Genomic DNA, 27,527 nt, shown 5'->3' on the forward strand with positions numbered 1-27,527 from the left:
GAGGCGCACTTGCCACTTTAGCGGACACACGTATACGTACTGTGCGATCTGCAGACAGTGATCGTTCTGCGAGTATATATGGGTAGCAAAAGGACGTACCCATGCATCGTGGTCAGAATCTGTGCCGGGAACAACTTTGCTGAAATCCGAGAGGCGGGGATTCTAGGCTAGTGCCGAAGGGACGCGAACGCTGGATTATTGGCTTCGCGGCCACGTCTTCTCCAAGCCACGTGAAGCCATGCGATATCGCCTTAGCCTCACATTTGCGAATGACCCTTTTGTTGCGTTAGGTATTCCAAGCGTGTCCTCACGTAGTACCGTTGCACGCACACAATTTCGCATTTTGTCGAGCCATTGTGGTTGAGCCATCGGTGGGTCATTAGCAGGCGTTTCGCTGTCTTGCTGTAAAATGAATGAGCGACCAAAGGGAACGCACATGGGTTCTTCGCGAAGGAAACTTCGCAACTGATAAAAATTAGGCAAAGTCAAGAAGAATTCTGAACTGAGTTTAGTTAAATTATGGAATAATGGCACAGGCACGTGGCAAGTTAATGTCATTTTGGCACGGTGCAGAGCAAGAAGCTTTCAGCGATCCAACGCTCTCACACCTTTGTAACGGCGGTGCTACCCGTAAACCTGCTTGATTGTAACACGTTGCCAAAACAGATCCGCCGAGATGTAGCCATTTTTAAAGACACCCAACAAAGGATGGGGCTTTGAAAACTCTATAGGCGTCGTTTATATGCGCTCTGGTGAAATGACCACTATTCTTCTTCTTTGTCGCTTTCGGTTCAGTGAATTTGATCAAACAAAGGTTAACATATCTTTCTATCTCTCTAAATGTCCAGTTCCTTCGCAGAGGTGCAAACACACTCTAAGTTTTGCATTCGATGAGAGCCAGTGCGAATTTCTGCGTTGGTGGCGCCGGCGAAAGTGGTAGCTTTAGTACGCGTCACAACACTTTCGCATTTGGGTTGTTATGAATGCAGGAAAAGTTACCCGAAGTGCTAGACTGAGCTCCTGGTTCCTTTAAAACGACTTCTAGTCTCGGCGATAATCAACTAACTAGGCTTAAACAGACTTTATTGTTATTGAAGCTACGGCGAGCTGGAGCGGGAACTTGCGCACACCGTCGCCACTCGTTTGTATTTCTTCTCCAGCTCGCCACGTCGGTTCTTGTGGTAACAGTGGCCGCTTTACAATTGAAGACTCGTAACTTAGGAATGCAGCTCAACTTAATGTTCGTCTTTATGCTGTCCCTTTTAATTAGAAGACAGCTATACCGCGGACAGTACTCACTCTGGAGAGGATCCTCGCACCCTGAAGCGGGTGAAGTTGATGTCCACCCTCTCGTTCTCCTGCGCGATGAAAGTGTAGATGCACTGCCTAGAATGGCCCAGCGGGTTCTCCATGTGCGGGGCGCTGAAGCTTCCGTTCTTGGGGCCGTCCGGGTTGCTGATGAACATACGGTCACACTCTGCACGAGAACGGGAGAGAAGAGGCGTCACTAACGATACTAGCCGTTACTGCAAAACGAGTGCCAACGTTTCACGACCAGCATTGAGGAAAACGGGGAAATTTTAGCCTTCCTAAGCAGACGTTACTATTTACGGAATATTGAAGACGGACGTTGGGGCCTCCTTTTGATGATGACCTAAGCCAGAGCGCACGGATATATTATTGCAATGACCGACTCTGTTTTACTTAGCTGGTGAGTAATGGCGTGAACAGCAGCGTGATCGTTGTGTATTGCGACCCACTCTTATTGTACTTCTGTAAAAACACTAATGCAACACTGAAGCCTTTCGAATGCATTGTTACTAAACGCAACGTCACAAGGTGGTGCTCTTAGCGCTGCAGCTGGATGAAAATGAATGGGCGGCTAAAGTGCACGAGTATTTGTACTTCAAAAGCGTTGACATACAATGGAGAAACAGTAAGAGAAAGTTGGCAACTGAGTACACTGTAATTGAAAGTGTAAATAAACAACCAGGAATGATTAAAAAGAAAGTGAGAGAGACAGAGATAGTAAATTGGACGCAAATAATCGAAACAAAGGAGACCGCGGGCACTTACGAGAGTGGCCAGAAAGAAATTAGAAGGGAGAGTCTGTACGATAACACAATGGGTAGTGCCTTGCTATCGAGGCTCGAGATTATTGCCTACGGACAAAAAACAAAACGGCGCAAATATTCGCAACAAGATGAGTCTGCTGCAGCAAAAATCTGGAGACCACTCGGCACATTCGAATGAAATGTGAAGGGATTCACTCAACGAGATCCGTGGGTAACGTACGCCTTCCAGAAGCACTTGGATTCGAAGCGGATGGAAGCATCAACCGGTCAGCAGTCGAGATAAACAAGAGACGTTTAGAGCGCTGATGGACAGAAAGCAGGGAGAAGATTGGCGGGATTGAATCCGTTAAAGGCACATGTAGCGGTACAAGTTAAATATAAGTGTTTTAAGGAACAGAAAAAAGTATTAATGAAATATATACAAAATTCTGGAATGAGAAACATGTAAGCGTACCTGCTTAATTCAAACAGGTTAGGTGACTATTTGTCACTGCCTCGTTTCAAAAGGGATGCCAATAAATTTTTTTTTTTTATAATCTGCCGCCGTCTGTGCCTTCTTTTGTTTAACTCAGTGTTCCTCAAACTAACACGTATGCACACGAGGTTAGATCTCTCTGTTCTAGTGCCCAACACTTGCGTAGAACATGATGTCAGTGCCAGAAATATACAGAACATGCCTCTGGTGCATCCTGCCAGTCGGGGTGACCACCATAATACGCTCAATCATCGTCCATCCCTGAGTCAGCCCACCTCCAGTACTTTGCGAAATACTATGTTCGTATAAAATTCTGCGTGGTCTCCAACCATCGCAAAACACTGTAGGTGTTACTATTCGCGACGACAGGACAACTTACGACTTGTGCACATTATGAACAGCAAGCATCACCATTTTACCGAGTAATTAATTTTTTGTTTGTCCTTTCCCGCACATTTGCTTCATAGTTTGCATTGGGAAGGCTACCAAGCAATACCCATCTGCCCAGCACTGACAAACATTTAGAACCGTATCGGTTATTCGTCTGGCTAGGTAATTTTTTCCACTCAACTTCTGTTGTGTGCCTACTGCACCTATGATTAATTAATTAATTAACCGCGTTACGGTAAATCCTGTTACCAAAGCTAAATACCGAGTGTGCTGCACTTTTTATACACGTTTCTCTTGAACTGAGCTTAGCCCTGAAATTAGGATATAGCCTTGTTACTAGTGTTTTAGAAGAAGTCTTAAAAAAATCTTGATAGTCAGTCAGTTTATGATGACTTATTTAAATTTATGTAGCTTCATTGGCGTTCCACCTCTGATGTATGCGTCTTGTCCGCTGATATATTTAATTTGGTTTGACTTCTAATACACACGTTCAGTTGCTAAAATTTAAGTCCGTAATGATTGTATGTAGCAGGTAGAAACGAAAATAGGAAGTAAAATAGAATACCTAAATACTGTTCCGTTCAGACAAACACTGACGTTTCTAACTTTTTTGCGATTAAACCAAAACAAGAAGAACGCCTGCTTAAGGAGAAATTACCGTTGCACATAACTGGAATGAAAGTGGGGCCGTTACAACATATGTATCATTACGAAATCCCGAAGAATTATGGCAGCAATGGTTCATAGTGTGTGAATGCAGCAGCTGAAAACGCGAAAGAACATGGCTTCAAAAACCGAATGCCTTGCTATGCATGGCAAAGCACTCGTGTTTGTCTGCTTTAGTTTTCGTCCGTTTCTCAACAACTGCGCGGCCTTCAGAACAACAATGAGCACCAGCTAGCCCACCAACACCTCCCGAGTATGTATGGCGAGATAACCCCGACACGGAGTTGCGCAGATTGAAAGAACGCGCGCGGTTGTGTAAGACACGGCGTAGTTTAGCTCATCAGCAGCATCAGCAAAAAAGAAAAAAAAAAAGGACGAGAAAGTGTCCGCAGCCGCCTAAGAATGGCGTTCAAGAAGCAGAAGTCTCATAACCACTAGACGGTGATTGGCGCAGCATAAACTCGAAAACCATCTGACAACCGAGGCCAAAAGCCTGGCTTTCATCGCGCCGAGCGCAAACATTCCAGGCGTCCGTGAGAGGAAGCCCGTTTTTCATCAACTCGGAATAGAAGCGAGCGCCGCCGCCTGTTGCGCAACTCGGAGTGTTCCATCGTTCTTGAAGACCGCAGAAATCGTGACGGTGAGCGTTTTTCTTTTTCGAGCAAGCCCGAAGCACAACGTCATTTTGTAGATACACAGGCACTAGAGCGCAGTGCATTGCAAAGAGGGCCTGACGATACAGTTAGAGCAACGCAATTACCTTTCATTTATTTTCTCTCTCTTTTTCTGACAGCCCTTTTCTCGTTGCCGTTTTCACTCGCACGACGAGGGGGAAAGTGCTTTGCGTGACTTCTTTTCAAGCGCTGTGTTCGATTGAAGTACAAGGTTTATTCACCGCGATCATTGCTATCACGTTCACTGTCACCATCATCATTATCATTATATAGACGGCCTCTGGCTATTATGTCCGCTGCACGTTTTAAGAGTACGCCTACACGCACCCCCCCCCCTCTCTCTCTCTCTCTCTCTCTCTCTCTCTCTCTATATATATATATATATATATATATATATATATATATATATATATATATATATATATATATCACTGTTCTAGCACTGGAGACACCGTACGTGTGTCTCTTGTTGCTTCACACCCCAGCCTGCTGTACGCCGACTTTCCGATTTGCGAATATACCGCCATGTTGCTAAGAGAGAGAGAGAGAGAGAGAGGGTCCTTAGTGAATCATAGTGAGGTACTCGTCTGAGCATACGCCCAGTACGTCACTCCACCTGATGAGGGCGGCACATAAAAAAGCGCATTCCTGCATAGTGCGTACGGACACAACATAGTGTGCTTCAGCGAACGCTTTCAAAAATTCTTAAATATTGCTTGTGGTAGATAGCACAATTCTAGTTCATGAGGTGGTCTATTCGAAGCGTCGGACACTACCTGCGCAAAAAAATTAGAACGCATAATTGAGTAATTAACAAAAATTCGCTAATTCGTTTTTTAACTAATTACCTTATGACCAATATTGCGAATGACAAATTCTAGCCGTGGAGTTCAAAGGCGGATACGCTTGCAGCGAATTCTCAGAATGACACCAGTTTCGAGTCACTAATTCCGGAACTTTACGGAGAAATTAATTGGCGTTTCAGTTATTTTTGTGCTTGAATGCATAAAGCGACGTTTCGATGATAAAGTAACTGAAGCCATGAAGCTTTGGGGTGTTAAATTAGGAACACTGAGCAAATTTTAAGGAAACGAGTTGAATTCCGATGTGAATGACATGTTGTTAGGAGTCTTATGACTTTCACAACAAACGTCTACTGCAGGCCACTATTCAATCAAACAATAACAAAAGAATATCAAGAACTTTAAGAAAAATGAAGCATTTTTGTTACGATCTCTGTAACTCCGCGACAGTAACAGGTATGATTCTATGAGTATCTACATGTGCTAGATAGAGTCTACAGCGCCGAGGACTGACACATGCCACTGTACAGGATCCAACTCTCTGGTTCAGAGGGCTTTGCAAAACTCATGTAACAGAAACGGCAAATTCACTTAAACTGTAAGCTCCACTATTTTGTCTTTATGTTTCATACACACTATCAAGACTGTTACGTTTAGCTTACTTTTTCTTTAACAAGGGCTGTTGTAAAAATAAATAATAAATGAAGGCGCAGACAGGTAAATGAATTCGGGAAACAGGATTATAGCATACGTAACCGTACATTTCAACGCCTGCAAGCAGGGCCGTTTCATACGGCAGCCTGCTGCGGGAGTGACTCGAACATGCGAGAAGTCCGAGGGCCAAATTTTGATTAATCACGTTATAAGAAGCCAACAAACAATGCCATCATGGACAACACAGGGGAAATTATTTGTGCTTACTAACTGTATTAAAGAAATGATAAATTAATGAAAATGAAAGTGGATGAAAAAACTTGCCGCAGGTGGAGAACGATCACACGTCATTGCTTTACGCGTGCGACGCTCTTACCAACTGAGCAACCGTGGCGCTGTTTGCCCATCCACTTTCTGGGGTATTTATGTTTTACTTCTATAACTAACCCTGGGAGTATTAGCCAGCGCTACCACTCGCAAATGACCTCGAGCGCACGAGGTGATTTATGTACTACGGTGACCTTTTACTCAAAGCCTCGGGAAAGAAGGGACCGTCTCTTATTCGTTGCCGGCGCTTCCCGAGAGCATAGCTTTTTTTTTTTCAAATTTATGGTTTGCGAGAGTGATCTATATCGCGCGTTCCGTTCAGAGACAATAATGACGTGAATAACTAAGCCTCGAGTGTCTCCGTATCACTGCAGCCGAAATAGAGATCAGTGTTGGCGAGAACAGGTGCCCAAGTAAGGTTTTCGCTTAGATGGCAAGGAACGGGGGCAAGGTCGCGAAGCGGGTGCACCCACCGCCGCTACAGCCCAGTAGCTATGGCCAGGGTCCGCTATGGCGCTGCGCTGCCGAGTTTGATGAGGCGGGCTCGATCCCGACCGCGGCGGCCGCCTTTCGATGGGCGCGAAATGCAAGTACACTCGTGTACTCGGATCAATGCGCACGTTAAGGGACCCCAGGTGGCTACCACTAAACCGGGATCCTCCACTGCGGCGTACGCCATAATTAGATTGTGGTTCTAGCACGCAATATACCAGAAATAAAATAAATGTTTAAATAATTAAATAATAAAACAAGGATATTGGCTTCGTGTGTGTCTTCTTGTGCCCTAATCGGTTTCTTAAGCTACCGCTCGCAAACTGTTGTTGTAACGCGGCCCTTCAATACTCAGAAGGATTGACAACTGGGAGAGTAAGTACGTCGTGACGAAAGCAACGGGAAAGATGCGACGCAAAGCGGGGGAAACGCAACAACAGAGCAGCGTCTGTCTTGTTGTTCTCCCCCGCTTTCAGCTCTGTCTTGCGCTCTAGTTTCTTCTTAACGCTACATCATTCACTGTCTGTGCGTCTCGGATCGACGATGTGCGCCATTTTTCCACGCATTCGGGTTTCTTAACGCCCGAACACCTGGCCAGGAGCACGCTTGTGCCTGTTTTGCTTTTACCAGCAGGCAACCGACGCCTGATCTAGTTTGGCTCCTCCCACAGCAACGGTGGATGCTCTACCATATGTGGTTTAGAAGATGGGCACCCCCGCAGACCACGCCAATAAATTTCTATAAAGCCCCCTTTCGACATCAGAACACCCCACAAACAGCCGTGCACCAGGCCGGGGCACATCTCAACCCATTAAAACCGGTGGGTTTCAGAGGCACCGAAACCAGAATACAGCAGTACTTCCCGCATGCGAGGCAGATTTCTTTCCACAAGGCCACTGGTACGCACGAGGCTTTGGCGGTATACCCGTCCCTGTTGCACAGAATTCGAAGGACGGATCATCCATCAGAAAACAAGCACGCACAAGGGTTTTGGAAAAATTAGACGTGCTAAAAATAGCATGAAACCGCGTAGTATAGAGAGAGAGAGATAGAAAGAGAAGCTTAATGATTAAGAGACGCACAGAGGTCGACCTGGGGCGCGTCCCTCTAGCCAGTTATTCAGCCATGGGGAAAGGAAAAGGGGAAAGAGGGCAAGAGAGAATGAATGAATGAATGAATGAATGAATGAATGAATGAATGAATGAATGAATGAATGAATGAATGAATGAATGAATGAATGCTGGGGTTTTACATGCCAAAACCACGATTAGATTATGAGTCGCACAGTGGGGCACTTCGGATTAATTTTGACCATGATGGGATCTTTAACGTGTCCCTAATGCACGGGAGCACGGGCGTTTTTGCGTTCCACCCCTAACGAAATGCGGCCGCCGCGGCTGGGATTTGAACCCGCGACCTCGTGCTTAGCAGCGCACGAGGTCGGGCAAGAGAGAGGAGCAAGATGAGTAACGATGACGACAGAGTGAAGAGGCAAAACGCATAATTACCAGCTTTGCTAACAGCTTAGGGTCCAGACCCGTGATATGGCATAGTAACATCAAGTTCCTCAATAACGTGCTAAATTGGACCGGTTAGTACATGCCTCTACAAAATGAGTAACATTGCTGAACAATCGGACATGTCTGAGACACGCTCCGTTGTTAGCTGCAGAAGATTAAGTTGTAGCTAACAAAGAAGCGAGACGAGCGCCGGTTGATGAGAAAGAAGAATGAGGGACTCTACGCGCCCCCTTGTGAAAGCGCGAGTAAAAAAAAAAAACCTATTTTCATTATACGGCTACTGTTCAGAAATCGAGTGACTTCCACATAATATTTCATTTTGATAACGCGCATAAGAGTCGAGCAGAACTTTGGCCGCGCAAATTACCGTTTTTATACGACGAGCAAGAGAGTCAACAGTGCAGCTCGTTTGATTCTGATTTTATTCGTTCGAACTGCAGAAAGAAGAAGAAAAAAAACTCACAATGCGCAAAGTTCTGCTTTCGTTTGTTCCTCTGCAGAACGGCGGTTTGAATTCGTGTTCTACTCGCGTTGTGTCTTTGTATAGCGCGACAAAATCACCTTGCCCGGCTGTTCCTCCGTGACTTAAACGACTCCCGGTGGGGATAATGCATTGACTCCGCTGGGACCTCGGTTCCATCGCAGTAGTGAATATTCGCATCGTGGCGCGTTGGCTGCAAAGCTGCGCTGTACCTTCATTTTTCATTCTTTGTTGTTACCTTTTTATTGTTGTTATTGCCAATTCCTTTATGTCCTCAGTATTTTCATTTCTCTCTTCTTTCGCCTTTCCGCGCGCATAAGCGGCAAATGGTCTGCACTCCTCAGTAGCGCTAGAGAGGTGTGGGAGATAGAAAAAAAAATGCACGTGAAGAAAGGAAACCTCGGCTGCATTGCGAAGAGATGTGGTACAGTGTAAACAAAACCGTACAGCGCGATATGTAATATTTTCCGGGAGTGCTAAGCTTGAAACGAGGCCTCCGCAGGCGTGCAGTCGAGAACCGCCATAATGGCCGGAGAAAACATCTGTCTCGACCCACTCTTGTATGTAAATACGAAGCTATTGTGCTGCCGAAAAGTTGGGGACCACACTTGAAAGCTGCAGCTCCTCTATATATCCCACTCTTAAAGCAACTCGCCAATAACAGCGCTGCAAAAGAAAAGAGAAGAAACAGAGCGAGAGGAAAACGAAATTCAACAAAATGTGATACGCGATTTCAAGCTGGTGGAAAACAAATGGTGCGTTATGGGGCTTCCATGGTGCGATGCTCCGTTATTAGTGCCATACAGCGCACTAAGAGACATTGGACAACCGGCCACGTTTTAAACAAAACATGTCAGGACAGTGGTCACAACAGACGCATGCGCTAAAGACAGCCAGAGCGCTAGACCAGCCGAGGGCTGCAGGCCTGCAAGATTTACATTTATCCCGTTCAATATTTTTCAATCCCTATTCCCCCATGCAGTGTAGCAAATCGCACTTTTCTTCTAGTTAAGCTCCCTGCCTATTTCTCTGCTTCTGTCTCTATTGCCATACAATACATTCTCCGCATTGTCGTGATACCAGGGAAGCGTAAGCCTTCACTGAGATCGGAAGTGTTTAGTTGATGGCGAGAGCCGTCTCTTGTACATGCCTTTGTTGGGCTTAATTTATTCGCGCATTTATGCAGTGATAACCTGCCTCATGTTATGGTTGCACTCTGGCTTCCAGGAGTAAGATCTCGTCTCTGGCTTGAGACGGCGGCGCCCGTTTTTGTTGAGACGGCGCACGGGGAGGGGGGGAGTGTGCTGCGGACCGCCAGCTTACCTGCCGCTGACGTAACTTGCGTCGCGCAGGCGGGAGGGCAGCAGTTGCTGTCTACGTCACGAGAAGGGGAAAAGAAAAGAGAGAGGGCCCGAAGTTTGAATTCAGCCGGATTGCGTCGTCCGATTGGTTGTGTTGCGACGCTAATACAAGCACGCCAGCCGCAAATTTATCGAGATTCAAGTTTCACTTTTCGTGCGAGTTCTTGGGAATTACGGCAATTTGTGCCAAAAAAAAAAAAAAGAAAAGGAAACATGGAAACACTTGGTTGCGAACACAAGCAGCATCGCTTTGCCTAGTGCACAACCGCTAGTACATAATTAGACAAATAAACAACTAAACGCAAGCACTCAAACAGTCATTAAATCAATAAGTCGCGCCTGCTACATTAGAATGAGTCTTGTTGCCGTGAAATTAAACACCGAAACAAGTCCAACTAACTAACTAACTAACTAACTAACTAACTAACTAACTAACTAACTAACTAACTAACTAACTAACTAACTAACTAACTAACTAACTAACTGATTAACTAAGTAACGTTAACTAGCTAATTAACTAAATAACCCGTTAACTAACTAACCATGTAACTAACTAGCTAACTAATTAACTAAGTAACCCGTTAACTAGCTAGCTAATTGACTAACCCGTTAACTAAATAACTAACGAACTCGAAAGACGACTCAACCGCTGAATCACGCCTGTGACAGTTTGAAATAATCTTGCGGCGTGAAAAAGAGAGAAACGCACACACAAGCCAAGCGACAAAAACTATAACAGTTTCGCATAAAATAAAGAAGAAATAATCAAGGCGACCGCCAGATCCGCAACGTTCAGATTGCCGGTGGATACGAGGAACCGCAGCGAGGGCGCGACTGGCCACCCAAGCCATCGCGAGCGCGCTATTATAGCGCCAGCATTTTCTGCCGGCCCATTTCTAAAGAAGCGAGCGTGTTTGTCCCCACTTGCACTGCGATTAAAATGAGTCTCGGCGACTTCCGCCAAGTCGAGCGCGGGAAGAAAATGAAAAGAGAGCGAAGGAACGAGGTGATTTCCGCCCTCACAGCGTGCCACGGCGAAGCAGATGCGAGAAGCCGTACAGCAAACGAGGGGAGCGTTAGGAAGAAAAGAGCGCCTCCTCTTTTCCACCCGACTTCCAAGGAGGCGCTGAATTTCGAGGCCTTTCGCTTCGGTCTCTGCAGCTTCACGCGGCTTCTCTATCGACCCGTCGCAGCCTGCCTACCTCGGAAGCTACCGTATGTAAGCATGTAAGATTGGCACTTTATGCAGAGTCCTTGAGAACGTGCCACATGCCTACGAGGAGCTTTGGTCGCGCAGCAATCAATCACAATAAGACTAAGCGAAGGCAGAAATTTCCACAAGTTACAACCAGAATAAATACATTGGTATAGAATCGGTAGGTGGTCGTAAAGAAAAAAACCTTTGGCGAAAATGAAACATAGCTTTCAAATAAAAATAAATTTCTTCTTGCTACTTTTCTTCTTTCACAGTGACAGTTCTTACGGGTAATTCGTCGTGTTCGCGTGGATTTTCTCGGAGGTATCCTCACTATGTATCCTTGCCAAAAGAAAGCTTCAGAAATTTAAAACGAAACCGAAAGCTGACATTCACTCGAAATTAGCACGAAACTGCAAAGAAAGTCTGTACGCGTTCTTCACAGTTATAACTGCATCCGATGCCACTGCTTTTCCTTCAATGGCACCGCCCACTTAAAAAACAAAACAAAAAGAAAACATGACAGGGTGGAGGTTTGAAACAAGTCAAGCTTGCGGCAACTAGCCGACTCAGCGAACGCTGTGCGTATGTCGGCAAGTATGCCGACTATATGCCTAGAAGCAGCTCTGAAACACAGCGCAATGCATTTCTTCTGTAAAAGGAAATATGCGAGAACTAATCGACACCGCCAGAACTGTTAAGTATTCTTTCTCGCTATCATCACCACCTGCCCTGGTGATACGTTGGCGAGTCAACTTCGGTGAAAGCTTCTGGCAAATATTTGAGCTCACAAACGGGAGTGCAGGCCTTGCAGGAGCGTGGGCGTTGTACGAGTAGACACGGTATAGCAGGTCTTCTACATGAGACAAGGCGCGTTCTGCACGTCGACCGAGCGCCGCTGTTGGATGCATCCACACACGTCGACAGCCGGGCGGAAGCATAAAAGAAAGTACGGGCAACGGACGTGAGAATAAAACTAGTGGCAGGCGGAGAACAAGAACATGAATGAATGAATGAATGAATGAATGAATGAATGAATGAATGAATGAATGAATGAATGAATGAATGAATGAATGAATGAATGAATGAATGAATGTGTGTGCGTTGTTTAGCGGCGCAAAAGAAGAACGTGAACGTAACAAGGACAGCAAGCAGTGAAACGCGCAAGAGACGGAAGAAAGTAGGCGTGAACATGACGGGAAAGCAATGAACGGAAATGTAAAAAGGAAAATCCAGTGGTCGACTGGAGCGTAAAACAATACGACGCGCTGCGCGGTGTTCATCCTTCTGATATGCGTTTACTGGATCCAACCATGTTTTCTCGGTTCCTCCAAGACACGAGCTTTGGGACGGGCACGTTGTGTGCCGTGTGCACATAGGTGAATGCATGCCTTCTGGCAAAGCGAGAGACTGCGTAGTGAGGATTCCAGGCTCTTGTGTGTAACACTGTGCGGAAGTGGCTACTTGCTCATTCAGAATCTGTCTTGTTACCTTTTCCACTCGCGCGTTTCTCGCGTTTTGTGCGCTTTAGATGCAGGCGTAGAAGGAGGCAAGCAGACGCATGCGCGAAAGCGCGCATGCCTGAAGAGAAGCAGGTATACGTTCACATAGAGACACATAAGTCTCTCTCTCTCTCTCTCTCTCTCTCTCTCTCTCTCTCTCTATATATATATATATATATATATATATATATATATATATATATATATATATATATATATACGCACACAATAACACGTGCGTGCGCTCACGACATGGTTTCGTCCTTCCTTCTTTTCGATCGAATGCGCACGTCGGTGGCAGTGGACGCTTGACCAGTTCGGCTTATTGATCCCGGTTGAATGTCCTCGCCGTCGTTCTTTTAGAGCCGCCGGCGACCAGAGCGAGATAAGGAAATAGCCACACGCGCGTGGCCAACGGGAGGGAGAAAAGCACCCGGCCGATGCTCCGCTCACTGTCTCAGCGCGCCGGGAACACGCAACGGCTCGAGCGGCAGTTCCCAAAACCCTGTGGCCGGATCGCATTAAAAGGTTCGGTTGGGTTAGGTGTGGTGAAGCCGAAACGAGAAACGGAGTCGACAGCTGTCCGGGCTCGCCGCGGGGAAGTAAAGACACTAAAGAACGACCAAGAGTTACAGCGTAGCTGTAGGAACTCAGCAGAGAGAAGTGAACGTGTTGATCGCGCGGTTGATGCCATCACAGGCACCAAACCACACGCACGCACACAAAAACAAAACAAAAAAAGAAATAAAGAAGAACGAAGATGCAAGTGTTAACGCTAACTTGGACTTGGTACACACGGTGAAAGGTTATTCTTTTTGGCTAGCCAAGGCTTGGATCGCCAAGCGCTTTGCGAAAGCTACAAGATGCAGGGAAATCAACCGCTCTCACAGGGCGAAGAAAAAAGTAAAGCAGCGAGGAGCTGCTAGAGTGGCTTCGGTGATTATGGAGCAGGAGATGCGAGTTGAATAATCCAAGAGTCGAAGCGAGCACGCGACGCCATGTGTGAATCCGGAACGAGGCTTTTCGACCTTATTGAACAACAACCCGAGTGTTGCGAAGTAGCATTACTGCTACCGCTGATCTATTCGCAAATATCATACGCACGCTACGCTTGTGCTGTCGTTCATGTTATATCTTCACGGAAGGACGCAGCGAGACAATGCGCGCACTAATTGAACGCTCTTAAGAAAGGGAGAGAAAAACAACTTTCTAAGGAATTTCCAAGCCAGCTCCGAATTCTTGTTAATAAACACTGAACTTATTTGAATAAAATGTGTTGCATTAAACACAGAAAGCTTAAAAATACCGACTGTGATTTCATGTGTGAGGTTACACCGTAGGCGAAAGTATTACTTTCTTTACTATATCTCTCGATAGCGACGAGTGAAAGAACGCGTAGAGAACGCCGCGGGCGTGCGAGCCAATGAGGGAGGATGAAAAAAGAAAGGAAAGAATGTGAACAGCTACCAAATACGGCCCCAGAAAACGAACGCTTTGTGTCCGACGGCGTACCTCATCCAAGGTAACTCTTTGTTTCTTCTTCTGCTTCATCTAAAAGCACGACGAGTCTCAACTTACGAAAATAAGCAGACATAACACGCTGTAATTGATGAAGTTCAAGTTGTTTTCAGATCTGAGACGAATAACGAGTATGCGAGAACCGTCTTAGTTGTGGGGACCGTGGATTAAAATTCGACCAGGCGGCCTCCTCAAGCGGCACCTGTGCGTGAACACACGAACTTTTGTGTATTCCGCTGCACCGGAGTGCCACCCTAGTAGCGAATAATCGAAATCGCCGCGAAATCGCGCTCAGGAACAAAATTTCATCCCCGCCACAATGAAATTTCCTTGAAAACGCAATGTACCGTGGTTGAGAAAAGTTTAGGGCTCTGGGGATTAGCGAAAATATTGTATTTCCCGCGAAACCTGGACACATGGATTCGAATTCAACGCTTCCGTGTGTAGTAGTTGTCTTGCTGCCTTCGTATATATTGACACACGAACTTGAGGGGTGTGCGAATATTAGCACTTCCGTAAATCGAATGGTCCGTGCTATTGGACTCGTATTATTCGATTCGAGAATTCACAGTTATAAGTTGTCAACCATTCGTTTCTTTCGAATTTACAAGGGGTAGAAACACTTGTCGGAGTCTCGAGGGAGAAAAAAGGACTGTTTAGAACTATTCTTCCGCAGGATAGCTGCGACTGTCGCGCAGGGGCAGCGATTGCTCAACAAGCGCACGGGCAGATAACTTCCGCTCAACTGTTTCCAGTCGTTCAATAAGAATGCGGCTCGCTTTTAGGCCGCATATACACCAATTTGTTCCGATTTATTATTTGGTCAGCGTTACCATCTTTGTGTGCTTTTAAAACGTTGTGCGTTGCTTTAGTATCACAATTCTCTCCTTGAACGAACGCAACACTCTACGTGAACAATGGTAACATACTATGCCCTTGCTTTATTAATGTGGTTGCCGTGTTGTACCAAAATATTTAAAACAGTTGTTTGCAATTTACAAGCTTCTCAGTCATTCGGACGTCTCGTTTCGAATGGTATTACAAACAGGTGCCGATGCATTTATGCCCGATTTCTTCTTTTATTAAACGGACTTCGCGCGAGCTTCGTATATGATGTCGATTTTTTTTATTGTTTAATAACTCTACACCGATGGTAATGTTGATGTCGCTACAGAAATGCGAAAATATTCGTTATCTTAGTCGATGCTCAGAGGTTGTGTTTCTCGAATTTCTAGATTTATAAGTCTTTTCTGTTCCCAGACGCCTAATTAGGTTATATGCAACGCGCGTTAACACAGCAGAAATTCACATTTGTCGTGGAACTCGTGTCTCGTAATATCTTGTGGCTGAGTGTAACTTAGCGGAACGCGTTTTCCTTACTTTGTGTCTTTTTTTCTTGATAAGAGAGAAGTTCGAAATTATGTGCGACATCGTTTCGATGATGGCATGGTCTTCGTAACGAAAAACAAAAAGCAAGAAGAGCGCCACACAGAACAGTTTACCATGCCCAATTCTAAGGCTGCCGCTAGTGGATGATGAAAGATGAAGCGAACGAAGATGTATAGCTGTCGTTTTGGTCGAAGCTTAGCGGTTGAACGCGTAAATTGAACATGGGCGCCGATTGCAAGAACGCGCGACGTCCCAATCCGAGCGTCGGGACTGCCAGCAAAGCGGCGAGGCTCATTCCGTCAGAAGAATGTTCCCGTTAACTACAACCGGGGAACCTCTCGTCATCGCGTCGTCGAAAACACGAAAACGGCGTTTAAAGATCCTCCACGTCCGCGCAGTTTTCTCGAAGCGCTCCTACTAGAAATCGTTGAGAACCTGACACTTGAGAAACGAGGGGGGGGGGGGGGGCAACAGACGGACGCCCTCACCCGCCACTCTACTACGCTGCCATGAAGAGAGTGATGGCGGAGGTGCTTCGCAGAGCCTCGATAATACTGCGCAGTGCTGGATAGGCTACAAAGTTTCACATTTAACATCTCACAGTGCGCGAAAAAAAAATAAGTACATACTAAACATAATGGTGACACGCGACGGGGAGGAGGAGGAGAAGGAGGAGGAGCGTTTCTAGTGTAGGCGCATCTTGCCTTGCAAAAGCTGCGGGCAATTGCTCCAGCCGTGTGCCGCTCATCGAGTGCGGTAGGGATTGAAGGGTGCCACAACACGCACAGGGAATACTCTCGGCGAATGCGCAATTCAGCCGGGACGCATCATGGCTGCGCGCCATGCATCTCACTTTGCCACTGCTATAGCCCGCCCGCACACCCTCACCATTCGCACACGCGTTCTTTATCGCAGAGGAATTTGAGGAGAAGCCTCCCTCGAACCATGCTGTCATCTGTGCGCTGACGAAGTCCACCATCTCACGAGTCTTATTACGTCAGACGTGAACCGCTCACGTATACAGCCACTGCTCCGCAAGATGGAATCCTCGCCGAAATGATTTAGCCGTTGAAGACATACGGGTGGGCGAGCATTACAAATCCCAGGTCTGAATTGACTACGTCGATCTTTACACTGTGGTTCTTACCCTTAGAGTTTACACTTAGACAGGGCCATGTACGGTATATTCCCCGTGAGCCTTCGCAGGTGTTTGCCCTGCTGTTTTCTTATTACGAATATTGACCAATGCGAGCGCACCACCATTGGTAACATACGCGTGACAAACACTGATTTCTGCACACGTTCGCGCTTCGACTACAGCTATGATTTGATGTAAGGCCCTTCGTGCCTTGACATTTGTCTGCGTGACGCATTCATATCGACGGAATCTGTGCGAGGCTGTAGTCGACTTGCGCAGGTCGACGTCGCTTGCGTGTTGCGTGGCCCTTCACGAAACGCGCGCACACAGTTATGAATGCTGTGTCCGAATGCCCGACGCAGCTTCCGCGACACTGCGTTCTTCTGCCACGGCGAACTGCGAGTGGCCTGGCACTAAGAGGACGAAGAGCTACACGTCGGCAGTGTAGTTCGATCGACTGTGGTGCAATCGAAAACGGCCTTTGCTGAAAGCGGCGCTCACGGAGAGAACACTCCTTCTGGGTCCATGCTGCGCGGGCGAATCGATCGATTTGCTCGTCGCGGTCCGAGTCTCTCTAATCGTGGCGCCTGGACGTGCTTCTTGGCTACACGGCGGGTCGCCCCGCGGGTTTATCAGCCTGGCGAAGCGCTGATAGCTGCTCTTCGCAATTCCGGGGGCGCGGCCCCTGTCGGAGAGAGAGCCGAAGATAAGCTCTTGCATGGACGTGACTTTCTCGCTACATTGCACGGCTCATCTGGCCACATCTCAGTGTGCGCTATTATTCCAATAGATCGCTCGTTCCGGTAATGTTGCTGCGGCGTTTGGCTTCTGTCCGTTTCACTCACTCACTCACTCACTCACTCACTCACTCACTCACTCACTCACTCACTCACTCACTCACTCACTCACTCACTCACTCACTCACTCACTCACTCACTCACTCACTCACTCACTCACTCACTCACTCACTCACTCACTCACTCACTCACTCACTCACTCACTCACTCACTCACTCACTGTTTTCGTAATGCTGGATGGGCTTTTGCCAATGGCACGATGAAGTAAAACGCCATGCAAACGTGTGCACCGAGGTACTCTGTTGAACAATGACGCAGAGACAAGGAGCGCACGAAAACAGCGGCCACTCACCGGTCGTCAAAGAGCCACGTTGCGAGTCGCACAAAATGTAGAAATGGCGCGAGAGAGAAAGAGCAATGCAAATAACTTTGCAAATGAGATGGAGGACGAAACGTTGCAATTGACCTAAGGCCCACTTTACAGAACCTCGCGATTTTACGATGTGAAATGCTCCGACGCGTCGTTTACAGTGTTAGATTCGTTTCAGATGTTCGCATTTCGAGCGACCACCACTCTTCCGGTAGTGAGCGTGCTCTCCAACTGACACGCCAACACGTATAGTGTCGTCCACTGTTCGGGGAAACACAGATGAAAGTTCAGAATGAAGGCCCACAGAATAAGCTTTTCTCAATAATGCATAACAATGTCAGAGGCCTTATGTGTAACAACTCCCCCCCCCCCCCGCCCCCTCCCCCCCCTTAACTAAGAAGATACGTTGAAGTTAAGTCGTACCGAGTGATTCATCTATGGGGAGGAGGAAAGATAAAAGTAGAAGGCATGGAGGTTAACAAGAATAACGTCCGTTATTCAGCTATGAATAAACAATCAGGCACACCCTACTGCCGCGCACGCCAAGACACCACGCAAGTGCGAGCATTCTCATCAAGTCCCAACACACAGGAACTGTTTCCACGGTAGCTGTGACCAAAATTTCAGGTAATTCGCAACACGTCAAACGGATTTAACGTGTTGAGACGAGTTGCTTGCACGTGCGTTAGTGTGGTTCCACGGTGAATACAGCGCACCTACGCGAAAAAAAAAAGGGGGGGAGGGGAAATCATCAACATCCTATTAAATGACGGTGCTTGTGTTGTCACATACCTTTACCGCTCTCCCGTGTCGTCTGCGATTTGGAAAGTAGAGTTCAGAAGTAACGTGCGCGCCCGTATGCTCGTTGGTAGAAGCGCTGTAAGCTGGAGCGCTACACGGACTAGACTATCAGACTTCACCATGTTTACAAACCTGCCATCCTGGCATCTCTGATTGGCCCACAGGACCACTAAGGTCTCTGTGATTAGCTCAAAACGCCAGCGCGGCAAACATTTCTTTTTTTTTTCTTATTCCAGCGCGCGCAATAACGCTCTAGCTCCGATGTCTTGCTGAGAAAAGAAACCGTGGAAGCAGCACGGTGACCCCTCCTGAAGCCATCGGAAACCCTGGCGCCGACGCTGGTATGTGAGAGCGAAACGAAATGTCCCGGGCTCGACTCGACGACACCGGCGTGCGGCGAACGTCAGCATTCTGGAGCGGCTCGTTTGCACAGCGGCGACGACGCCTTGTTTGCCGATCCCATCAGCCGTGAGTCGATGCTGGCGTACGTCGGCGAAATGCGATGCGCTCGCGTCAAGCTGCACGACAGCTTGAAGCCGCGCGACCGAAGCTTCTCCCTCTTTTTTTTTTCTCTCTCGTTTTCGTCGCGTCCAATTGCTCGGATTCCCGAGTTGCGTTTGCGTTTGCTTTTCTTTTTTTTTTGTTATAACGCGACTCGCCGCTCTCGTCTTGCCGCTTTTTGCGAAGCCCACGCGGCTGCTCCGTGCCCGAGGTTCAGCGCGGTGGCTCTCGGGGGAGTGAACAGCGGCGCATAATCAGCGGCTGCGCGAATTGATTGGCTTTCCTATTCGTTGAGTCTGCTTCGCTTTGCGGTTTGCTTTATTAGTGCTCATCGGTCGTTGGCGCGTTCATCTCTCTTCTTTTGTCGTATAGCCGCGGTGAGCTCGCTTTCCGAAAGAATGCAGAGAAAAAGTTAAGCACTGCAAACGGTGTGGCGAACTGGAGGCTCGGTTTATTAGTTCGTATACAGCACGTTGTGCTTTTCCGGTTGTTTTTTACACACTCGCTATATAACGAGTTCATTTTTAAACAGAAACGTTTTAATATAATAGGAGATTCTGTACTTCTGATTCATTTCTTTTTGGATGACAGTGTTTTGTTGAACAGCTTTTTTAAAATGCGTACTTATTCTGTGAAAATAGGTAGGAAAATCTGGAATCCAATTATTGGTTTTAGTAACGACACGTTTCAAGAAAAGTTATGATCTGTATACAAATGTACAGAGTTGTGGTTGCTATGGCTGCTCAAGCTATTGTAAACAGCTTTTCTTTCTCGATTACCCGCACCATTGCATTTGTTGGTGTTTGCTGCAAATAGATTCAAATTCAATTCAATTAAGACCAGTTTCAAACTACGGTCACAATGAACACACTGTTGTCAGGAGCCCAAATATGCACCATGATTCAGGTATCTAGTAAAACAGGCATATTTTTCGCTGCTGAATGTCTTGGCTGAGGCTAACACTCTTATCGGGTGCGAGTACCGAACAAATATTACTATACCTCCCTTGGTTTTGATGAATTACAGAATAGTTACAGGAGTTGAGGTCACTGAGATGTCTGAATCTTCTACAAGAGACGATTGCTAGAGCCCCTTGCCGGCCTGCCGTACAAACGATGGAATCCATCGATACCCATCGATGGATTCCATCGTCCATTCATCACAACATCAATGGATCAAAATTTCGTCTGTACTTGGTCTCTGCAAGGGGAATGAATGTTGACCCTACAATATAATTCAAAATGCATTACCGCAATAAAAAATCACGGGTTCGTTTCATTGCTTTTTGTCGAAATGATTCCTCTCCCCCTGTCACACCCCTCCCACGCTTTCTTGCCCATTTGTTGCTAGACTTGAAAATATTTCGCATCCAAAGCGCGCATTGATCATCCGGAGTTGAAGCATTCGATCGTTCAAATACTCAAACACAAAATAAATGTCGTATTACATAGATCTTGTACTTTTAGCAATGAAAGGTACATAACTGGCCACATATCTTCAAAAACTGGATGACTTAACAATAACCGGATTTACGTCAACGATGTTCTAAAAAAACGGCTTCATTACTCAAACTGCGGTGCGTTATAGAGCCATTATCTGACAGATTAAATACGTAAGCCTTGGCTTGGCATTGAGAAAACTTTACGTTACTACTCCATACATTCGCACACTGCAACAAATTTTATACATAACCTGTGACAGGACGGGGATTACTGAACCTGCGCCGAACAGGGGTGCTGTAACGAGATGCAGATAAAGGGGCAGCCACTTGGAAAGCCTAGCGACACGACTAAACATCAATAAAATTGCTGCACAAAACCCACGTTGCCATCGTCATACCGTAGGCACCACACGCTGCTTTTCTTTCTCGTTTTCGTGTTCTTCCCCCCCCCCCCCCCCCGTTTTTTGAAGAACGCTTTCAGTTATCTTTTGGAGCTGTCCTGCAGCGCCTGCCGTGCCGGTTCTCCTCCTTGCGCGTCCCATTTTTTAGCTGATTTTCCTGCCGTTGCAGACCGCGACAAGTGATGTACAGGGTGTGTGTCATAGCATACATTTCACCATGAGCGCTTCACCGCGACTCGCAATTCATTCTCGTCTTTTTTTTTCTGTTTCATTCCAAGCGTGGTTTCTCCGAAGCGAAAGCAACTTTTCTCGCGTTCACCAAACTTTCTAGAATCCCATTTAGCCTCGAATGGACGGAATGCGGGTTTACTCTGTCAGGTACCCGAGGCGTGATAGCGCGAGAAGCTTTGTCGTTGTTTATTGGATGACGAGATCCCAGGGGGGATGTCATATGGAGGATCCAGGACGATCTTGCGTAGCTGCGCTGCTTTTTATTGCCGTGTGAAAAGCGGCGAAAACGCGGCATCCACTTCATTTTTGTGCGTCAACACTAACTAAAAAAAAAAAAAAAGGCGAAGGAAAAGAAAGAGCCCAGAAGAGAAAGGATGACGAGAACCGAGTGGATGCTTTCACCGCAGCGCTCGGCCGCAAAGTAAAGAAAGCGTCGCGTTACCCAGGGAATAAAAGCGATCGAGCTGGCGGCTCGGTACACAACCTCTGAGGCTCATCCCTCAGGGAGCAGCTGCTCCCGGCACGGATAAGCAAACAACGGTGCATGAGACCCGAACACGAGGGGCACCCAGCGAGGCGGCGTTGTGCAACACTTGTGGTTCATGCATTGTCTCGCTAAAAGCGTGCAGCAGAGCGGATGTCGGTGTCAGTTAAACAGTTGAATACGGCGCCTCTAAGATATCGTAGATCCAACATAAATCTCATTATACTCTCTCAGGTGGCTCAGCGGCTACGGACCTCTGCTGCTTAGCACTAGGTGGTGGCATCAATCCTCGACCAAGGAGGACGCAATTCCAAAGGCAAGTGAATGTAAGAACTGTCGTTGACGTACATTAAAGCAGGCGTTAAAACCTGCTTCAGTCTATGTTTCCGAGTTAGAGATGGATCAAAGTCAGTCCAAAGCCTTCCACTGAGATGCGTTCCATGCGGTTTGAAGTGCGGTGCGATACTACGCATCTGCGGCGTCGAATGCAAAAAGTGAAAACAAAGAAATGGCTGCGTTTGCGACAGGCGTTGCAGGGCAGCTTTAAAAGAAAAAAAAATAGCATTCCGACACCGTCTACTGCTGGCAGCTTCACGCGCGCAAGCGAATTCACAACCGTGAAAATGTGACCGTTCGCCCAAGCAGCAGCGCATACGGTAGAGTGGTAGCGGTACGTTAAAACATTATTGAGATCTTTTTGCATGCCGCTGCCACCGGCGAAGTCACTCGAGCGACTCGCGCCCTTCGAATTTCGTCTTGCCCGCATGGCTCTCAACCCGTCTGCGTTTAGGCTTTCTCGTATGACGCACGCGATGCGATGGTCGGGAGTCGATGTCGGAGCATCCAGTTGCGACGAGCGATGTCGTGAGTGTTGAGATATTGACGCTCCTTACTCTTCCCTGTACCCGCCGTGGTTGCTTAGTGGCTATGGTGTTGGGCTGCTAAGCACGAGGTCGCGGGATCGAATCCCGGCCACGGCGATCGCATTTCGATGGGGGCGAAATGTGAAAACACCCGTGTACTTCGATGTCTTTTTCTTTCTCTATGGATTTAGGTGCAAGATAAAGAACCCCTTGTGGCGGAAATTATTACGGATTCCCCCACTACGGCGTGCCTCATAATCTAATAGCGGTTTTGACACGTAAAACCCCTGTTTTTTGTTCTGTCACTTTTCCTGCAATCGCGCGCTACGCAATACCGCCGTTATGAATAAACTTGAAATTGTGCTATCTTCCGCCGGCGTTTCTTGCCAGGATCATTGGCTGTTGGTAGCTGGGCTCCGGCCGCGCATGCGTGTTCTGGTTTTGGGCGTTTTGTTTCAGTGACACCCAACACTCTCACTTATTAACCCTGCGTCCAAAAAAAAGTATTTGTTCATCCGTATTTCTGCATTACTCAGAAAGGCTGCTGTATCTAGCGGTGACATCTAGAGGTGATGTAGCGGTGAGACATAATCATACATTCGCTTAAGGGATATTCACCACTCTCCACTGGCATCATAGTGACGAGGCTGCTGAAAACGGTGAATAGAATTATTCAAGGATGAATGAAGGAAGGCCGCATTCTTGACGCGTCACGTGGGCGTCGGCCAAGAGCCAGGCGCGCTCATAGTAGCTCAGTCGTGTAGAACCCATGTCAGTCTGCGACGGAAGCGCGGCAGCTGCTGCATGTAGGCGCCTCCAACGTTACCATACAGCGAAGCCTCAGGAGTGCTGGCCGGCGAAGCGCTATGACTGCGCAAAGGCGCAGTCCTCACTGCTGCGAACAAGGCGTCACGACTGCGATTCGCCAAGGCGCACGTTCCGCGGTCTTTCCAGAACTGAGGCCGAGCGGTATTCTCCGAAGAGTCCACTTTCTCAACCCGTCAATAGGTGAGGGTGTGGACACGATGGAGGTACGGTAGGGACGCTTTCTAGGCACACTGTATTCTGTATTTGGGGATGAGTTTAGTGTATAATTCATGTACCGCTACGAACCAGTCAACGAGAAAGCAATTGTCACCGGCGGACACACTTGCGTGAAACGTGCGGGGCACGGTATCTTCACTGCATTGTTCGCCCACTTCACAGCGCTACTGCGGCGAAATCATAGATGATGTATTGTTTCCACATGCGACATACTAAAGCTGTTCCACGACGGGAGAGAGATCGGATAGTAGGCGAAGTCGCAAGTCAGGATCCGGTGGGCACAATCGGGAATTGGCGAATTACGACAAATTTCATTGTCGAAGTGTGACGCAACGAGGAGGTGAGCAAAGTTGCTGCGCAGCATCGGCTCACGACAGCGGTATACATAGGTACACTGTGACATTGTTGGTGCGTTGAACGCGCTGCTTCATTCGCGCTGTGGTTATCGTCAATTTCGCAGTGGTTGGGCAGTCGTATAAATATATTTCCGTGTCCCTTCCGAGAGGATTGGTGGTGAGCGTGATTAACTTAGCATACGAGCTGCTTCTGACTGCGAAGCGTGATGCATGACAAGCTGCCGAGTTCGTAGGGCGTAGGTTCGTGCTTAACTAAGCTGCGCTGCACATGTGCAGTGCTCAGTGATTGAAACGAGATACTAGGAGCGCGCTGCTGCCGACGGTTCTTGCGCCAGCGCTGGGCGCTGCGGACACCGCGCTGATTAATTCTGGTACAGAACGAAAGCGAAAGCCTTTTTTGACGTATCTGGTCCCTCAGCGATAACACAGCGCCCAACGTAGGCACAAGAAGCGCGGGCTGTCATGTGGTCCGAGTGTAGCGTTTTTGTTACTGAGCACAGTAGCTGCCTACCTGGCTGCGGCTTAAACGTAGCACGCTCAAAGATGGCATGCAGCTGGGGTGGTAATGGTAGAAAGGTAGTGGCACGCTGCGATTCTCTTGCAATCCCGTGCTAGGTCTTTCTCGTCAGGTCCGTGACTCTCTGGCCAGCGTAAGGTAGCAAACCGGATATTTTACGTTCTGGTTAACTTTATTGCCATTACCATTTCTTTCCTTTCTTTCTTTGTCTGGTAATTGCATTCCGTGCTCTCTGCGCGAGTATGCGCAGTGACGCCAGCGCAATCGCCCGCACGCAGGCGCGGGAAGGCGTCGGTGGAGGCTCGCGCTGCGAACAAAAGCCAAGCCCATCTTTCGGCCAGCCCCGCTCGACGCGCACCAGCTCTGTTTTCCGGGGCGTCTCGGACAGACACCACCCGCCTTCCCCCCTTTCCCCCTTCTTCCACCAGCCCACCGAACACCAGAGAGCGCAACGTGATCGATACCAGCCTGCTAAAGATATCTTTTCCGGATGACAAATTTCCGAAAGGGAATGCCGCTTCGCCGACGCCCCTCGCGGTGCGCGAGCCTTTCGACTCCTCATGTTTCCTCCTCGCACTCGCCTTCCCCATTTCCCCATTCTCGCCTCGCTCGGCGCGGGACGCGAAGGCGATGCACTCTGCCGCGTCGTGGCGCACATAAACACCATGCTTCTTTTTTCGCCGGCGCGAAATGCCTGAGTCGTTTCCTCCCTCCAGTCGGGACAGCTAGGTATGGCGGGTTAGGAAGGCGCGAAAAAGGATGTCAGGGGAAAGGTGGGTGAAAGTAGAGTAGGAGGTAACTTATATAGAGTGACCAAAGAAAGAGAGATTTGTTTCCGAGTAGGGGGGAAAAAAATGACCCGACGCGCCAGGCGAAAGGATTGCGCGGAGCCGACCGTCTTCCCTGTTGCGTCACAGAGTGCGCTATATGGGGCACTGGAATTGAGTCCCCTCCGGTCATCCGATGGTGTCGCGGTAACCTTACCGCCTGCTTTTCTTCGTAGTATCTTGCTTATTTATTGCTGTATTAGTCTAAAAAGTGCGACGTTGCTCCATATTGTGCTCTGTTTCGGAGGTGGTGATGCGCGGGGCCCGCAATTTTCTGTTCACATAGTGGTATCACTCAAATGATGAAAATACTGTAACGTTTACAGTCAAGAAAAAAAAATGAATGATGGTACGTAATATGGCGTGAAATAGAGATTTATTGCATGAAAAATTGGGTCTATTGAAATTCTAGTCTATCTATGACACATGTAAGAAAAAAAAATGGGGAAGAATATAAAACGACGTTAGCATTATCACAGGCATTACAACTGAGAGCACGAGAGTCCCGGCATTGTGGCAGGCGACGTTGTTCAGGTTTTTCTGACAATCAACGCTTGTCTCCAGAATGCCTCCCGTTCCTATAGCTTCCGAGTAGGAAGAAAACAGTACGTTTCAACAATCCCCTATTTGGTATGACTAATGATTACGACGCTGCTACCTTATGTCAGTTATGCATACTATCCCGCTCAGTATGAGCTACAACGCGCGGCTGCTTTGCCACACACTTCCGCGTTGTACCTCAAACTGAGCACGACAGTATCTTCCTCTTCCAAAACTTTATTTATTCAATTATTATTTCATCCACTCGTTTTTTAAATCTTCTTTTACGCTAGAAAAGCTGTAATTAAAGATACAAGAGAGAAGCATCAGTTGAACTTTCCCAAAAAACGACTTGTAAAACGTAAGCACGCTGCCTTCATTTTCTGGGGGGGGGGGGGGGGGGAGTATCATTTTGTCTGAGTGAATATCTCAAGCAAATGGACGCTAGGTGTGCTTCTAAATCAGAAACTGACACGATTCCTGTCCGAGTTGGCTAACAATTCCTTAGATGTGACATCATCACGCTATATTCATCAGCCTGTATGACTGCTGTGACTGAATGAGAGATGAACCCTTGTGTGCGTAACTTCTTTTTTTCTTCTCCTCTTTCAGTCCTCTTTCCCCCTTCCCCAGTGCAGGGTAGCCTACTAGGCCTAGCCTGGTTAACCTCCCTTCCTTTCCCTTATGACTTCTCTCTGCCTCTCTAGAGAGTTAATCTTACAAACGCTGTTAGCGTATTGTCCGCGCTGACGCGAACGCATTGCGCCAGCAAGACAACGTTAATAACAAATTCGGAATCCATGTAAACGCGCTGAAGCAATGGCTAATGTGGGCATCACCGTGTTCAGATACGATATGCTAGCTGTCGGTTGCAATTGGTTCTACTGTTTCCACAAACTGGGTGCAGCTTCACTATATTTAAGGAAACCTTCACTGTCAATAAATAAACTCTACATGTACAGCAAGCGACTGCGCATGGCAGTATAATATGAAAAGCGTTTTCACAGTTTAATGCTTGTAATATACCTATTTTAGGCGACGCGTTCAGGAGAGCTTGCAATAAATGTTATGGTGACTTTACTTGCAAAACAGAGTTATAGTCTGTGTTGGCACAGGTTCGTGAAACCTATTGTCTGATGCCTCGTGTGTGTCACATGTGCCTCCGAGAATTGTGATGATGCAAACGTTTACTCGCCATACCAAGTTACATTTAGTGCTTCTGTTGGTATGTGTCGTTTTGCTTGAAAGCTCTTGCGTGTCATACGTCTTCTCAAGCGAAAAAAAAAAAAAGGAAACAGTTCGCCCAAACTTTAGAGGCCACAGTTATCGTTCGCCTCGTGCATGGTAGATGGTGCCACGAAACCGCGCCATAGCAAAAGCAAAAGCTTCACCAAAGTGGATGTGTTTGCGCCTTGCAAGGACAATTTCGCCAACTCGCACCTGGAGCTACGATGGATGAGTGAGAGCAGGTGCGTGAGCGGCACGCTGTTCAAAACAAACCTGTGCTTTCTATTGTAATAGAGTGTTTAAAACTGGGCGAGTTGGCTGATCTCCATAATAAAAACAGCGCAAGAGGAACGGCAACACAAGACATATAAGCACACAGGACAGGCGTTATTGCAAGTTCATTCAGTCGCCGTTTTATGCGAACAGACCTAAGTGTTTTTTTTTTCTGTCATTATAATGCGCCATAC

At 47.4% G+C, this 27,527-nt stretch overlaps 1 protein-coding gene across 1 annotated transcript in view; it reads right to left on the reverse strand.

The window, feature by feature from the left end:
* The window catches only part of LOC142585789 (cubilin-like), a 270,644-nt gene that overhangs the window by 55,682 nt on the left and 187,435 nt on the right, over positions 1-27,527 (reverse strand). The window contains exon 3 of the mRNA XM_075696798.1: positions 1,300-1,477. Coding sequence (XP_075552913.1) covers positions 1,300-1,477 — 178 coding nt within the window. The remainder of the gene's footprint in view (positions 1-1,299; positions 1,478-27,527) is intronic.

Source organism: Dermacentor variabilis, chromosome 6 (assembly GCF_050947875.1).
Source record: "Dermacentor variabilis isolate Ectoservices chromosome 6, ASM5094787v1, whole genome shotgun sequence".
Taxonomy (NCBI): Eukaryota; Metazoa; Arthropoda; class Arachnida; order Ixodida; family Ixodidae; genus Dermacentor; species Dermacentor variabilis.